General features: G+C 43.2%; 2 protein-coding genes across 2 annotated transcripts in view; both read right to left on the reverse strand.

The window, feature by feature from the left end:
- The window catches only part of LOC308170009 (uncharacterized protein), a gene marked incomplete at both ends in the record, with an annotated part of 30,687 nt that extends 24,990 nt beyond the window's left edge, over positions 1-5,697 (reverse strand). Inside the window, 7 exons of the mRNA XM_080544740.1 lie at positions 1-54; positions 434-698; positions 3,551-3,638; positions 4,733-4,826; positions 4,917-4,927; positions 5,103-5,205; positions 5,471-5,697. The exon at positions 1-54 is cut by the window's left edge and continues 96 nt beyond it. Coding sequence (XP_080400866.1) covers positions 1-54; positions 434-698; positions 3,551-3,638; positions 4,733-4,826; positions 4,917-4,927; positions 5,103-5,205; positions 5,471-5,697 — 842 coding nt within the window. The remainder of the gene's footprint in view (positions 55-433; positions 699-3,550; positions 3,639-4,732; positions 4,827-4,916; positions 4,928-5,102; positions 5,206-5,470) is intronic.
- A 6,965-nt stretch (positions 5,698-12,662) lies between these two features.
- Positions 12,663-15,000, reverse strand: part of LOC308170209 (matrix metalloproteinase-15-like) — a gene marked incomplete at both ends in the record, with an annotated part of 8,178 nt that continues 5,840 nt past the window's right edge. Inside the window, 3 exons of the mRNA XM_080544971.1 lie at positions 12,663-13,156; positions 13,635-13,750; positions 14,073-14,223. Of these exons, the coding sequence (XP_080401097.1) occupies positions 12,663-13,156; positions 13,635-13,750; positions 14,073-14,223 (761 nt within the window). The remainder of the gene's footprint in view (positions 13,157-13,634; positions 13,751-14,072; positions 14,224-15,000) is intronic.

A 15,000-nucleotide genomic window follows, 5' to 3' on the forward strand; every position in this document is an offset into this window, starting at 1 on the left:
TGTCTGGCCACCTCCTCTGCCATCTTCACCATCTCCTCACGCTCCTGTGTGAGACTGAGTGGGGGGGGGGGGTAGATTGAGTGAAGTGCAAATTGCAAGTTAATCTTATAAGAAATGATCAAACTAACTTCTGTATCAATATCAATATGTTTACCCGGGTGTTACTCTTCCTGCTACGACTGGTGGATTGATGATTCACTTGCTTAGTCAAATGTATTGATTGTAAGTCGCTTTGGAATAAGGCGTCTGCTAAATGCCCAAAATGTACCGGTGAAATGTAAAATACTTAGTATTCATCTAAGCTACTGTACCACTCAGACTGTGGAAAGTAAGGACAAACACGACGAAAATAGTGACTCTTTCTAATATGATATTATACATATTCCTACACGGAATTGTTTGTGTATGTATGTGGTTGGGTCCCCTCCCTTACCGTTCTTCCATGTTTGCCATGGCAACGCCCTCGGCCTCCCTCTTGATGCTCTCTATGAAGGGGGTCCACCTGCCTGTCTGGGTCTCAGCGTCCTCTTGCGGGTTCTTGGGCTCGGGTTGCAAGTTCAGGTTGAGGTTCTGCTCTGAAGCCTGTGGGCTCTGTGCTTGTCGCTCCTGGTTCTGACCCTCCGTGTCAGAGTCTACGTCCTCCAGAATCATGTCCACAGGAGCTTTGGGTTTGGGTTTGGGTTTTGGTTGAGCAGCGACTGTGGGACAAGCAGCCATACAGTAGCTAGGTCAACTGTCTGTGGTTGGACCATAGAGAATACAGTAGAGCAGTGTTCAATCCCTATGGGTTGGACTCTTACAACTGACTGATTTAGTTAAGAACCATAGTGTTTACAGTGCGTTTGATACTGTTATTGGAACATAAATCAACAATCAATTCCTTTATCGATCCCTTACTCTGATGGTACTAAATACTGTGTGAAAAACAGACTGCGTGAGTGTTACAGGTGATCCGAATCTCTAGACCTTTAGACAAAGCACACAAAATGTTTCACATCATATCTTTATTATTTAGTACATTTCACAAAAAGCTATCATCCGGTCATTTTCAGGCATTCTATCATATCATCTTTGAATGTGTTGGTCCAAAGTGTAAGCCAAACAATGATGGTTTTGTTAAGTAAATCAAATCTGATCAATATAAACAAAATGACATAATGCCCACATTCACAGTTCAAGGTCGAAGGTCAAAGAATCACTCATTGGACTTTGATTGGCAACATTAAGCTGTAATGCCAAGTAGCTGCCAAGTAGTTCTATGAGTGTCTGTGTTAAATAATATCTGTAGTTTCTTGATGTGTCCAAAATTACCACCAAAGTTACCACCAAAGTTACCACCAAAGTTACCACCAAAGTTACCACCACAAAGATCACTGCGATGATGACTAGTAAGACCCATTTCAAACAAAACACAAAACTGTATCATGCCACAGTACATATTAGTTCTTGATATATATATATATATATATATATAACAAAACAACTGTTAATCTCAAACATGAACTCATACATGTACAGTACATTGATGATATACAATTTAAATCTAAATACACCGCTTTTCATACAGAGAAAAGTTATACATCTACAACATCCAACACAATGTTTCACAGCTGCCAGGTCGCTCTTGTTGAGCTGTTAAAGTGTCAAAGTATTTCTCTCAATGTCTGTAAGTCTGTTTGTCTCTCTCTCTCTCTGTCTGTTGCAGTGATGTGTCGGTTGTCTGTTAATTTACCTGCCAATAAAGGGTAAGTCTGTCTCTCTTTCTGCTTCTCTCTGGCTCTTTGTGTTATGTGGGTCCCTCAGGGAAATGTTCTGTCTGTCTGTCTGTCTGTCTGTCTGCCTGTCTGTGGGAGTATCTGATTGACAGACTGCTTCCCAGTCTTCCTTCTCCTTTTGTTTAAGGGGCTCTCAGCGTTTCTTCCCCCCTGAAACAGAAGGAGAAGATGGACTGAGTTAGGGTCTGTCTATAGACTGACTGACAACGCTACCCTATCATGACTTAACATAGTGACTTAACACTTTATGTAACATGGTATTCTAATAGTAGGACCACCAGTAGCCTCAGCATTTGGTATGGCACAACATGGTCTCCAGGTTACCCTGCATTGCATTCCTAACCCTAACCCTAACCCTTTTTTGAGAACCTGCAAAGGATTTTTTACAGTCTATTGGGTCTTTTAAGACCTGCGCTTACTTTTAATTGAGAACGAGGGCCTAGTTTGAAAGCATGAAGGAGAGTAAACGCAAGAACAAAACTTTCACTCACCAGCCTGGAGAATTTCAGCTGCACCCTAGAAATAAATGACAAGAATCCAGAAGGCCATTTGCAATGAATTCTCAACAACATAAAAACATGGAAAATGTTCCATATGCCGTCGAAATAACCCCTAAATATAACATCCACTATATGACATCCATATAACTGAATTCTAGGGAAAAAAACGATTAATTCATGATTAATTCACAGGGATGGGTAACAGTCTATGCTGCCTGTCACTTACCCTGGCGTCATCTCTAGGTTTCTGGACAGGCTGAGGCATCCGAAGGCCAAGCCCTTGTACAAACCAGCCCACGACACTGTAGAACAGACAGAAAAACATCTTACTTATGGTCAGAATGGTCCATAGAAACATATACAGACAGCCTACGTTATGCCTGCAATGGAATAGCATCAACGAATTAGAGAAAGAACACAGAACACATGTTTACATTTACATTTACATTTTTGGCATTTAGCAGACGCCTTATTCCAAAGCGACTTACAATCAATACATTTGAATACTAAGCATGTGAATCAGCAATCCACCATTCGTTGCAGGAAGAGTAATCTAGCTCGGGCCCGGGGCCACTGATAGAAGGAAAAACCTTCTCCCTATTATCGCCTTCTACTAAAGCCTTTTTATTTTTAGTTTTTTACTGGAGAAACTGAGAAACAGTACAAGGGGGGCAATAGAAGTTCTTAGGGACACAGTAGAGGGGAAACAAAACATGTGAATAGAGGTCTCTGTGGATGACACTTACTTGGAACTCTTTGAGTCCTGGCTTGCTGCACTACAAATAGACTCAGGTGGAGGTGACAGAACTGTGAAGGAAAAACACACATACGTATATCTAAATCTTTGGGTATGCAACATCAACTATACATGCTTCTCAACCAGTAGAGAGTACTGGTTAACTACACATCAAAGTCAATGACTTGCAATATAGTTAGGTATACAGATCAGTGGTCCATGTACTACAGTTCTGTATCGAGTGACCATGAACAGTGTTAAACTAGAGCTTGTTGTTGTTCTGGATCTGGATTTCGGGGACTCCTACCTGCTACGGATGTCTCTATGGATACCTCTATGAAACCAGGAGGTAGGGGCATCACTGGCTGGGGTAGAGCCTTCTCGAAACCATGCTTTATCCACTCAACCACACTACACAACAAAAAAGACAGGGAGAAAAGGTAGTGTTTGAGAAAGACAGACAGGGAAGTGAAAGAGAAGATTAGGATTAATAGACTAAGCGGGGGGGGGAAGGTGGGGGGAGTCAGTGATTAACTCACTTTGGGGGAAACTGCGGGATACTTTCCTCCGTATCCTCGTCCTCTGAAAATATCTCCACCACAGGTATGTGAGGTAGGGGCTCCACATCTGAACAGGAGATATAGACCATATCATAGATCAGATGATAACGATGATCATCTGTGATGATGACTATGATGGTGGTGATGATGATAATGATGATGATGATGATGATGATGATGATGATGATAATGATGATGATGATGATGATGATGATGATGAATATGATGAGGAGGAGGAGGATGATGAGGAGGATGATGATGATGATATTCACGTATTCCGTGAATAACTATTCTCAATCAGTGTTGTGACACAGACAAATGACAATTCTGTATGGAACACATACCTGGCAGTTCTTTTATATCGTACACCTGACAAAAAAAAAAAGTGTACGTATTTGAATTGCAGTATAAGAGCATGGGAATGGTAGTTACTGAGTTAGGATCTGTCTAAGACTGACTAACAACGCTACCCTATCATGACTTAACATAGTGACTTAACACGTTATGTAATAGAATACAGTTAAACTACAGTAAGGTCAAGTTTTTTAAAATGGTATGGTCTGTCAAATGAAGAGGTAAAGCTTAGCGCAGCTGTTGGTAAGAGGAAGGAATTAAGCACGCGGATATGTCCTGACACTAACGGATCTCCTTATAGACGATTAGTGTCTTAAACCCCTCTCCAGGTATTAAGTTGGTATCATTTGTCACTTAGAAGGCTTATTTTGTAGCTATCTTGTAGCTTACTATCACCCGAGCAACAGCATTGGGTTAAATTAACATAGTTATTCATAAAACAGGGAGCTGAGTTGTAAGGTTTCATTGGTTGGAAGAAAGTTTTTCATTAACTACCACATTATTTTGTATGTACTTAGTATATTGTTTTAAATTATATTAAGTAACCTGATATCTAACCCAACATTACTTTAAGAATCTCTATTTGATGTATATATTATATGTACACAAATAAAGTCTACTAAATTATACTGTACATCTACCATTGATAAATGTACTCTACTGACAACAAAGCCGCTACCTACATGCAGTATAACTTGAATTCTATTCCTATAAAATAAGCCCTAGTTCTATAAAGAAATAGAGAACTCTGTCATGGAGGAGACAGGGTTACGTGACAGTTATAGTATCAGTGACGTCCTGTCTCACCTCAGTGGTATCCTCATCTTTGGCTTTGTACTTGCTGTCTGGCTGGGGCACCACCATCTCAATCCCCTGGGCAATCCAGCCAATCACAGAACTCCTGCAGGAAGGAGGAGGGATCATCAGTGAACTGTGATAGATCACACTTTTTGTAAAATTACAATTTTAACAATTGTCTAAAAATGCATACCTTTCTCCCACCTGGCCATGGTGGGTGGATAGAGACAGAAAGAAGAGATGAGAAGAGACATATAGTTACACTCTTTCCAGCCAGAGCACTGTATTCAAACACACATTGAGTGGCTAATAACCACTGTTAAGCGCAGCTGATTGATTGATTGATTGATCGATTGATCGATTGATTGATTGAAGTCACCCTGTCATCGGAGTTGGTTCTGCAGAGGCGAGGGCTGCCTGTCGGTTGAGGCAGAGAGGTGGCGAACCCATTGGATAACCAGTTCAACACTCCACTCTGAGCACTGACAGAGAGAGAGGGAGAGAGAGAGAGAGAGAGAGAGAGAGAGAGAGAGAGAGAGAGAGAGAGAGAGAGAGAGAGAGAGAGACAGAGAGAGAGAGAGAGAGAGAGAGAGACAGAGAGAGAAAAGAGAGAGAGAGACACACACACACACATATCATTTTCTATACCTCAGGGAAGTTGAAACTAAATCATTCTGGTTCCAGGCTCTAAGAGCAAACATGTTATGTTAGACACAGTACTGTAGAAGAAGATCAGCTCAGTCTTACCTATTCTCTTCTGAGGCTTCCTCCTGCTGGGCCTTCACTGGTTGTGGCTGGGCCTTCACAGGTTGTGGCTGGGCTTTCACTGGCTGTGCCTGGCCCTTTACTGGTTGTGCCTGGCCCTTCACTGGTTGTGGCTGGGCTTTCACAGGTTGTGCCTGGGCCTTCACTGGTTGTGGCTGGGCCTTCACTGGTTTTGCCTTGGCAGGTGATTGTGGACAATGAAAATACATTTTAGCAGCTCCTAAATATGTATTTGGCACTAATGTTATCTGAGGTAATCATCATCAGCACTGGTGGATGAATATGTGATCAGGGGTGATTCATCTGATCTAGAGCGTTACACATTGGCAGCGATGAGTTGAGTTCTCCCCTTTACAATGTCAGGACTTAAGGGTATCTAGAAAGGCACTATATACAATTAATGAACTGATTTCAGCTGCAGGTGGGTAAAAATGTGATTAAGTGTGATTAGTCTGGTCTTACAGCTGCAGGTGGGGCGCTGGGGGTCTCCTCTCCCAGACTGCCAGGGGCGCTAGTGGGCTGCGGGCCGATTTTCACCACCCAGTTAAACATCCTGAGACAGAGATGACACAACAGGTCAGTCAACCATAAACATACCGCACAGGTTTATGTACTGTACTGTAAATCAATGCCGTTACCAGGACAACACATGCCACGGTGGGCATCCCATAATGCAAATGTCGTGCCAGAGTTGCTACCAAGGATGATTCAGACTGTAATGTAATATACACTCACTTAATGTCAAAATGGAATATACTCTCAAAGCTTATTAGCCTCTTTAGAGACCATGCTGATTATAATCCTTCATCAACCATTTGTTCTCTGCACGAAAAGCCCCGTTTTAGTCAGGTGAGATTGTGTGCGGAGGTTTGACTTTATTTAGCTCTTGCTGGCAGTGATTACATGCCGTTGTTTCTTTTGGCATGGCCAATAATCACTCTCCCATATGCTGCCTGAAGATGTTCAGTAATGTTGAGCCTGGTGATGAAAGTGGCTGTTTTTTTCCCCATCTTTGCTGGGTAATCACGGTCAAATGTTTTTTTTAAATTATTATTATTATTTAACCTTTATTTACCCAGGAATAAAACTAATTGAGATTAAAAATCCACTTTAAAAGAGCGTCCTGGCCAAGACAGGCAACAGCACAACTACGGGGTTACACACATAAAACAAACAAACATGAAGCAGTTTAAAATAAAGACGAGAACAAATTACAGAACCATCATCATTCAAAACATTTTGCAGCCGGATGTGCTTGAATCCATGTACACTTAAGAGAATCCATGTACACTTAAGAGCGTTTTAAAAGCAGCCAGAGAAACCAGCTCCCAAAGGTTCAGGTAGCTGCCGCAGCACACTTTGGGTTAAAGAGTTACGCTTTGTATCCTGAGTCAACCAACCGCAAGACAAAGCAGGAAGGAAGGAAATACAGTAAAAAGACATGTAAGGACAGGGCTTAACCTTCACCATCCATCTTATCTGATGGGAAGTCATTGCACGAACAGATATAATACTGCTACATTCTGGGGATGGACTCCTGTGGTGGTCAGCTGATCCCTCACTAACACAAACATTTAACAGACTTTCTCAATCTGCAGAGATTAAAACATTCCTTTGTGAGCTGATCTTTTGACTTGTTTTAAAGACTCTGCCACCTAATCTAAGGATCAAAGCGAACAGCACCATGTCTCTGACTTTCTCATACCAAAGTTCAATCGCTATGTTGCAAATATAATAAAAAAGTGCATCTTTGGTCAAAAGGAGAGGCTTCAGCCCTGCAAAGAACAGCAGTGACCTCAAAATGATCTATGAGGAACTATTTCAATACCACTTTTTTTTTTAACTATCGCGTGCAGTATACATTTTCACAACTCAAATCCACTACTACTTACAAATAAAGCATAAATACCGGTGAAACAACCTACACACATGCATCACATTTCATTTTTTCACATAAATACACCACAACTCGTAAATGACAGCTGGAACCCCTTAAGTAAAATCCAATGGTTTGCAGACTCACATATAGCGTAGTTCATGAACAATGCATTGAAATATTTACTGTACCTGTGTGTTCAGTGGTAATGTTGTTGCATACCTGAGAACCAGAGCCCGGGACGGACAGCAGTGCTCTGACTGGATTAGGATGAAGCCTGGCTCACCTAACGGGATTAAGATTTGAAGGATGGGAGGCGCTACCCCACTGACCACTGAGGTAACACACAAGGCCATACGAGAGGTTCTAAAGCCTCACACCCAAACCAGGAGGAAAGTGAATGGGATGACAATTAAAGCAACCGAATCTAACCTCTTGACTGGACGTGTTAATGTGGGTGAAGGGTCGCTGAACATGGGGTGTCAGTCGGAGTGGCGCACTCATAATGGAAATGACCATTTCACTATGGATACCTTTCTATTGTTTTATCTGAAATGGTCAAGTTCCACTAAGATCCTGTGCCGTGCTGTGTGTGTGTGTGTGTGTGTGTGTGTGTGTGTGTGTGTGTGTGTGTGTGTGTGTGTGTGTGTGTAACGGGGTTTATATTGGCTATTCTCCTTGTCTGTCAATAGTTTGGGTTGGTGATTGCTGATTGGTTGGTGTGGCTCACGACTTGGGACTGTGTGTGATGTGGAATGTTCCCAGTCTGTGTGAGCCCACCAATGTAAGGTCCAAGTTACAAAGCACCATTCGGAAAGCTGATTTATTGATTTGTAAAATGTCTGGGGGGAGATGCCAATTGTATTGTTTTCTAGGAAAGGTGGTTTGGAAACTGTTGGAGATGTTGGAGAACTTTGTGTGTTATATTTTGGTTGGCATGGTTATAGCTGCTGCTGCCTGAGGTCTACATGTTGTTTTGTTTGACAGATGAGAATAAATACTAACTGACTAGGGAACTGCTGTCTGCAAGCTATATTACACAACGCGAGAAGAAGAAGACGTCTGTTACACGTGTGTGTGTGTGTGTGTGTGTGTGTGTGTGTGTCTATGTGTTACTCTGTGTCATTCATCCTGTAATGTCCACGTCTCATTCTTGGTAGGCGTCCCTTTTATGGTGACAGGTGTGTGTGTGTGTGTGTGTGTGTGTGTGTGTGTGTGCATGTGTGCATGCGTGTCAGGTGTGTGTGTAGGGGAAACACTGGCAGTGTCTTTTACACACTACAACTGTGTCTGCCATTCTTACTTACTGTAGGTGCATAGCGATTGACGGAGCACTTGCGTGGACTTGTTGTGTGGTCACAGTTAGGGGCTGTAACAGGCCCGTTCTAGTAGCCAGTGTTAATAATTAAGCCAATTACTGAGTCTGAGTACATAGATCCGCTTCTCGCTTTCACGCGCCAGAGGGGAATTAACTATCGTGCATGTCTGTCACCATCAAAGGGACGCCTGCGAAGAATGAGGCATGGACATGGCAATACAGGATGAATGACACAGAGTAACACATAGACACACACACACACACACACACACACACACACTGTACTGTGGATACATTTTTGTTATAGCTTCCATCTATTCCATGTGACCATGTTGGTTGTTTCATAAGGCTAAATTCAACATGTCATGGGCAGTTGTTTTGTATGAAAAGGTCTATTAATGTTTTCTAAATGTCTCCAGGAAGATTACGCTGGAGTGAGCCACAGGGAGCCTTCGACATCAGCAGAACTGGGGATTGGGCAGCTGGTAAAACTCTATTGGCAAAGCAATCTCCAGCTCTGCTCTGCTGTAGATTAGAAGGAATGACTAAGTACGATACTAAAATAAATTCATGTTGTTGTTTTTTTGGGCTATAAACAAAATGGAATGATTAATATGCTAACTTATTACTCAAAGGTCCACATCTGATTTTAATTCAAGGTCAGAGGTCAGGAATGATTGGTGATAATAAAATAAAATGTAATCAGCTCACTTAAGAAACATACACTCAAGTTCAAGACAGTCAAGATAGTCAAAATACACTCAAGCCTAGTGGGACTATTTGGGGCAATTTGGCTATTGAATATGTTAAGTATTAAAAGAATAAATCAAAACACAAATTTAATGTTACAAGAAAACATTAGCAAGAAAAGCTTGCTTTTAAAAATGATGCAATTCAATCCTAACTCATGTTACCTAGCAAGCAAATAGCAAGAAATCAAGCTTGTTCTAATGGAAAACTCAACGGTCGGCCTGCGGAGGGGGTGGCGGTGGACAGCTGAAAGGCGTGAGATCCCATAACTAGATAATGGAGGGATAAGCCCTGAGGAAGAGGTTATGTCGCAAGCTCTGGGCCGTCGCCATGGTAATGAACATGCCATGACGGTGTCCTGAAATCTGATTGGACGACAGGTGTAGAGGAAAGGGTTATGTCAACAAGATGAGGGAGGAAAGTAAGCATGATGGACAGGGACTGGGCGACAAAAGGAGAGGTGGGTAGGAGGGCGAGAGAGAGAGAGAGAGAGAGAAAAGTGGAAGATTGTGATAATTGATCATCTGATTATTAATGCTATATTCATACTTTCAATTAATAATACGATATATTGGATACTGATCATTTGACCTTTATACATACATATGTATAGTGAACTTTTGACTTGAGACATGTTGACGTTTTTCTAGCTGCAATAACACATTCCTGAGCGTATGTAGAGCTGAAAGGTTACCTATGATTTGCATATGTCGAGGTGAGAGGTTACTCTCTTCTGAGTATATGGAGAGGTGAAAGGTTACATCTGGCTTGAGGTTGAGAGGTGAAAAGATGGGAAGAAAGAGGTGATTTAAAGGGAATTTAAAGGCTGCCTACAGAGGAGATCTTTGAATTTTCCGCTGCCCTGTGTCGTGTGTAGAGTATCTCTCTCTGCAGATGATTTCGGTGTATTGAAAAGTTTCTGTCAACTTGGCATAATAAAATGAGCTCTGAATTAACTTTGGTTTCTTGATTACAGAATATGTTGTATACTGTATTGTGACTAACCATAATAACTCAAGTTTGCAGGGTTTTTCCTCCAGAGAGAGAGAGATACACAGTATGTGGTGTTTACTGTCTGTATGAGGACAATGAGAAAGCCTAAACCTGACCCGGATGATCGAGGCTTGACTGAGGCTAATCCTGATTTGCTGTGGCGTTAAGACGTCAATGAGGTTCTCACGCGCGCACACACACACACACGCACGCACGCACGCACACACACACACAGACACACACACACACACACACACACACACACACACACACACACACACACACACACAGAGACACAGACACACACACACACACACTTACTTTCTAGACCCCTGTCATTATATTCTCCAATAAATTGAGAGCAGTGTTCTTCAGTGTTTGAGTAATGAAAGAGTCATAATAGATGTTATTCGCTCAGAGCAACATAATAGCAACCCTGTCAGTCAGTGTTTCCACTAAGTACGACGTACAACGACTCCCTCTGGTGACATTTAGAAGCTCCGGCTTAGATAGAATCAACAACACATTCTAGAACTATACTGTATATAGATTATATTTACCTCAAATGGCGTGCACAGACTGGTTAGAGTTTATTATTCATGTTTTTTATTCATTTATTGTGAAATTCTCATACATTGTCATACATTTGTGTAAAGGCTATAGCCTTCAGAACATGGCCTGCATGAATCATCTACCTCTGCTGTGGGACTGAGCACAAACAGAAATGTACAAAATAAGAAAAGTTAAGTTGAATAAAAAAAACAATTTCAAACCCAACCAAAAAAAAAGCCCTTAACTATTCATTTCTTTACAACAATCAAGTAAAACGAACCACAAATCATATAGGAGTGAACACAAAAACCGCCCACAAACCATATGACCATTGTCATGTGCATAGTGGCTTTGTCGAGGAACAAACCTCTCTAACGGCATTTTAATGGTCTTTATTTCATTTTTAAATTGCACATATACAACATAATTGCGCTCTGGGTGTTGTATAAAATGTTGTTTGGCCTGTGCATGAAAGACAAAGTTTGGCACACAAAGACTACAAGAAAGACACACGTTTGGCAACAAATGGGAGGCAATGCGGAGGGGGGGCATTGCTAATTGAAGACATAAAAATGGCAACAAGAAAAACAAGCAGTTATGAGGCCAATTCAAAGCAAACACACCAGCTACAATCCTCATCACAAACCCCTGTGATTGATCTTATGTGAGGAGTGATTAACGGTCAACTGTCTCACACTAGTTGAGTTGAGGACTGTTTTCTAAACAGAGCCTGAGGAGTGAGTATAGTAGAGAGGGAGGAGTCACGCAGGAAAGCATCTCCAGCCAAACTTCTCTCAGATAGAAAAAAACAGAAAGACCTTGAAAAATAGCGAGTGAGGCTCGCCAATCTAGGTCACAAGGCACAATGCCAGTGATGGAGCCCCTCCCCTCCTCCATCAATAACCCACCCCTCCCTCTCCACCATCCCTCCGTCACCACCCCCCCCCCCCTTCCCCCTTCCTCAACTCTGTAACTTAGGCAAAGGAAATGCTGGCCAGCCTCCTATCCCCTCCTCTCCCCCGCCCCTACACCCCAAAACGACTAAATCAGCAACATCTGGATAATGTAGACCAGACCCAGCTCTGTTCTAGCAGGCAAGCAGCCTGTGTAAATACTGTATGTGCACATTGAGATACCACTTTCTGAACCCCCTACATGTACATCTCAGATCAATATCTAATAGGGTCCCTTTTTAGGGGGTAAGGATTGTTGTGGTCAAGGGGGATAGACACACAAAGGAGTGACACAGTGGGGGTGGTCTTATGTTTTCAACACACACACAGCTGTCAGACATTCCTTAGCCTGTTCAGGACGCACACTGCTGCCGTGTTTTTAAGAGGACATTGGCAGAGATCTTTGGGTAAAAAACACACACAAAACTACAACCGCGACAAACAACACGAACAAAACACATCTAAAACACGGGACGTAAAAAAGTGCAAAATGATCTGTACTGAACAGACGTCAAGAATGGGGTAAAGCACCATGGTAAAAAGATAGGGCGAGATTGTATTTTTTTGCATTTGTATGTTTATGTTTGTGTGTATAAATGTGGGTGTTTATGTGTCTGTATGCAAACTGCTATGTGCCTGTGTGTGTGTGTGTGTGTGTGTGTGTATGCATTTTAATGGGGGGGTGTGGGTGTGAGTGTACAAAAGGCACAAGAAACCACTTTTTCCATGTGGTCAAACCCAGTCCTGCAGGGATCTTTTGCAGTGCACCAAAAGTCTGGGCGCCTCTTTCTTCTGCAGGGTGTTAATGATGGCATACACCATCGCCAGGATGCACAGCACCAGGACCAAAGGCACTATCACCATGATCAGGGTCATGACCTTGCTCTCGTTCTCAGCCACCCTCACCACCACGTCCACTTCCTTATCGCCGTCCTCCTCGGTGGGTTTGTAGTCCAGGTCTGGACTGTAGTCCTCGTGATCACCGTCCCTGTCTTTGTCAGCAGCGTCTGGGTCAGCTGAGACAGGGGGCTGGTTGTTGACAGTTGGCCACCGGCGACCGGCGTCTCTGTCGGTGTCAGTGTCTGTCTCCAGGTCTGGGTCTGGGTGTCGGGCCCTCTCGCAACCCATGAAGTCCTTCAGGATGGATCTGGGGTAGCCAGGATCAGCCTTCATCTTCTGGTTGTCAAACCTCCAATAGTTGGCGCCTTTGTAGAAGTAAGTGTAAGCTGGTGGGGGCGGGGAAACAATAATGTTATTTGCTACAGATGCTAAAGAATTTTAAAGGTGTAAATGGTACACTGCTGTAGGCGATAGGCATGTTTGATTTATGAGACGTATGAAGTGACTTAAACCAGGAAATTTATTACCAGGGGGGAAGTACGGGCGCCTCTCCAAACCGACGTCGTCGTAACTCTCCTTCCCTCAGCTCAGAATCTAGGGCTTCCCTCCACATTGTGACACTGTTTTTCTCCTACTTAACTCTCATTTACTCTAGAGAGCCTAAACCTAACCTGAGCTGAACTTTGGTGATCTAGATTAGGTTAGATTCAACTAGAAGTACTGAGACGACGGAATGTAGTTTGGCATCTAACCAGGTAGTTAGCAAATAGTGGCATAGTGCAAAAAGACATGACTGGGCTGGCCTGTTTACACTGCCTCCATCAACATTGCTGAAACCAGTGGTGTCCCTAGGTTATGACTCACCACCATCATCACTGAGGAAGGCTCCTTTGGGTGAAGCTGGGATCCTACCCCATCTGCTGATGGGTTTAGGGTAGTCTTTGTCGATGGCACGTGCCTCTTCGTTAAAACGCCAGTATCTGCAGGAGACGACAGGAGGGTGACAGAGGGAGCAGGTCATAAGACACACAACAACACACAAAAGACGTACCGTATGACTCTCGTCTCACAAGCAATTCTCTATATCTCTCTCTTTGTCTCAATACTTGGGACAGCATTCGACAGATGCGTGAAAAATGATTACAAACTTTGACGATTTGACGAGCAAGAAATAGACCAGAAAGTGTTTACACACTACTGTATGTATCGTACTGTGTGTTTACTACATTCCTGATGTCAAATATATCACATATGGCTCAACAGTCCAGATCAGATACGGTAGGGAAGGGGGCCTGTCCTCACCTGTCTCCTCTGAAGAAGTATGTGTAGCCTGTAGGCTCCCACCAGATCGCTGTGTCGATCCTGTCTGCTTGGATACCCTTCCCGTACTCCGCCAGAGGCTGGGGGTAACCAGGCACCACGTCAGCCTCCCTGAACACCCAGTACCTGTCCTCTATAGAGAGAGAGAGAGAGAGAGAGAGAGAGAGAGAGAGAGAGAGAGAGAGAGAGAGAGAGAGAGAGAGAGAGAGAGAGAGAGAGAGAGAGAGAGAGAGAGAGGAAGGGAGAGAGAGGGAAGGGAGAAGAAGAGAGGAAAAAAGAAAGGGAGGGAAATGTGGAACAGGAGGAGAGGAACAGCGAGAGGGTCATCAAAGGAAGGAGGGGATCAGTAGAAGGGAAAGAGAAGAGAGGAAAGGAGTGGTGAGCTTTTTTAATTGGAGCATAAGTCTTATTTTCCAAGTCAACCTTAAGCAACGAGTGTTACAGCGTGTGCCATGGTAACCTGGCGGGTTCGTTATACCAATTCAACCAATACAGTTTCCACTCCCAGAGCCAAAACACACAGCACACACTCCAACAGAGATGTCGTAAACAATGACGCTTTGAACAACAGCAGACTGCCAGGACGGCCTTGACGCAATCCTCTTTATTCGAGGGCATGTAAAGCCATATAAAACACAGCGATATAAAACTCTACTTTATCCCCATAGCCTTGACGTCTACCCTCTAGTCCTCATTCTGATTCTGTGCTCAAAGTGAAACTTTAGCAGTCAGCATCTGGAGCCGTGGCTGATGCAATCCACCCTGGGCCTGTAGTCTGTACGCCTGCAGACCTGCCAGCTGCAGCAACCCCCAACCCCATGAGTCTAGTTTCCCCCCCACACCCCCCCCACACACCCACACCCACACACCCCCACCCAAAATATCGGCATCCACATTTCGGAGTGTTTAA

This window comes from Nansenia antarctica, assembly GCF_963989245.1.
Source record: "Nansenia antarctica genome assembly, chromosome: 14".
Classification (NCBI taxonomy): domain Eukaryota; kingdom Metazoa; phylum Chordata; class Actinopteri; order Argentiniformes; family Microstomatidae; genus Nansenia; species Nansenia antarctica.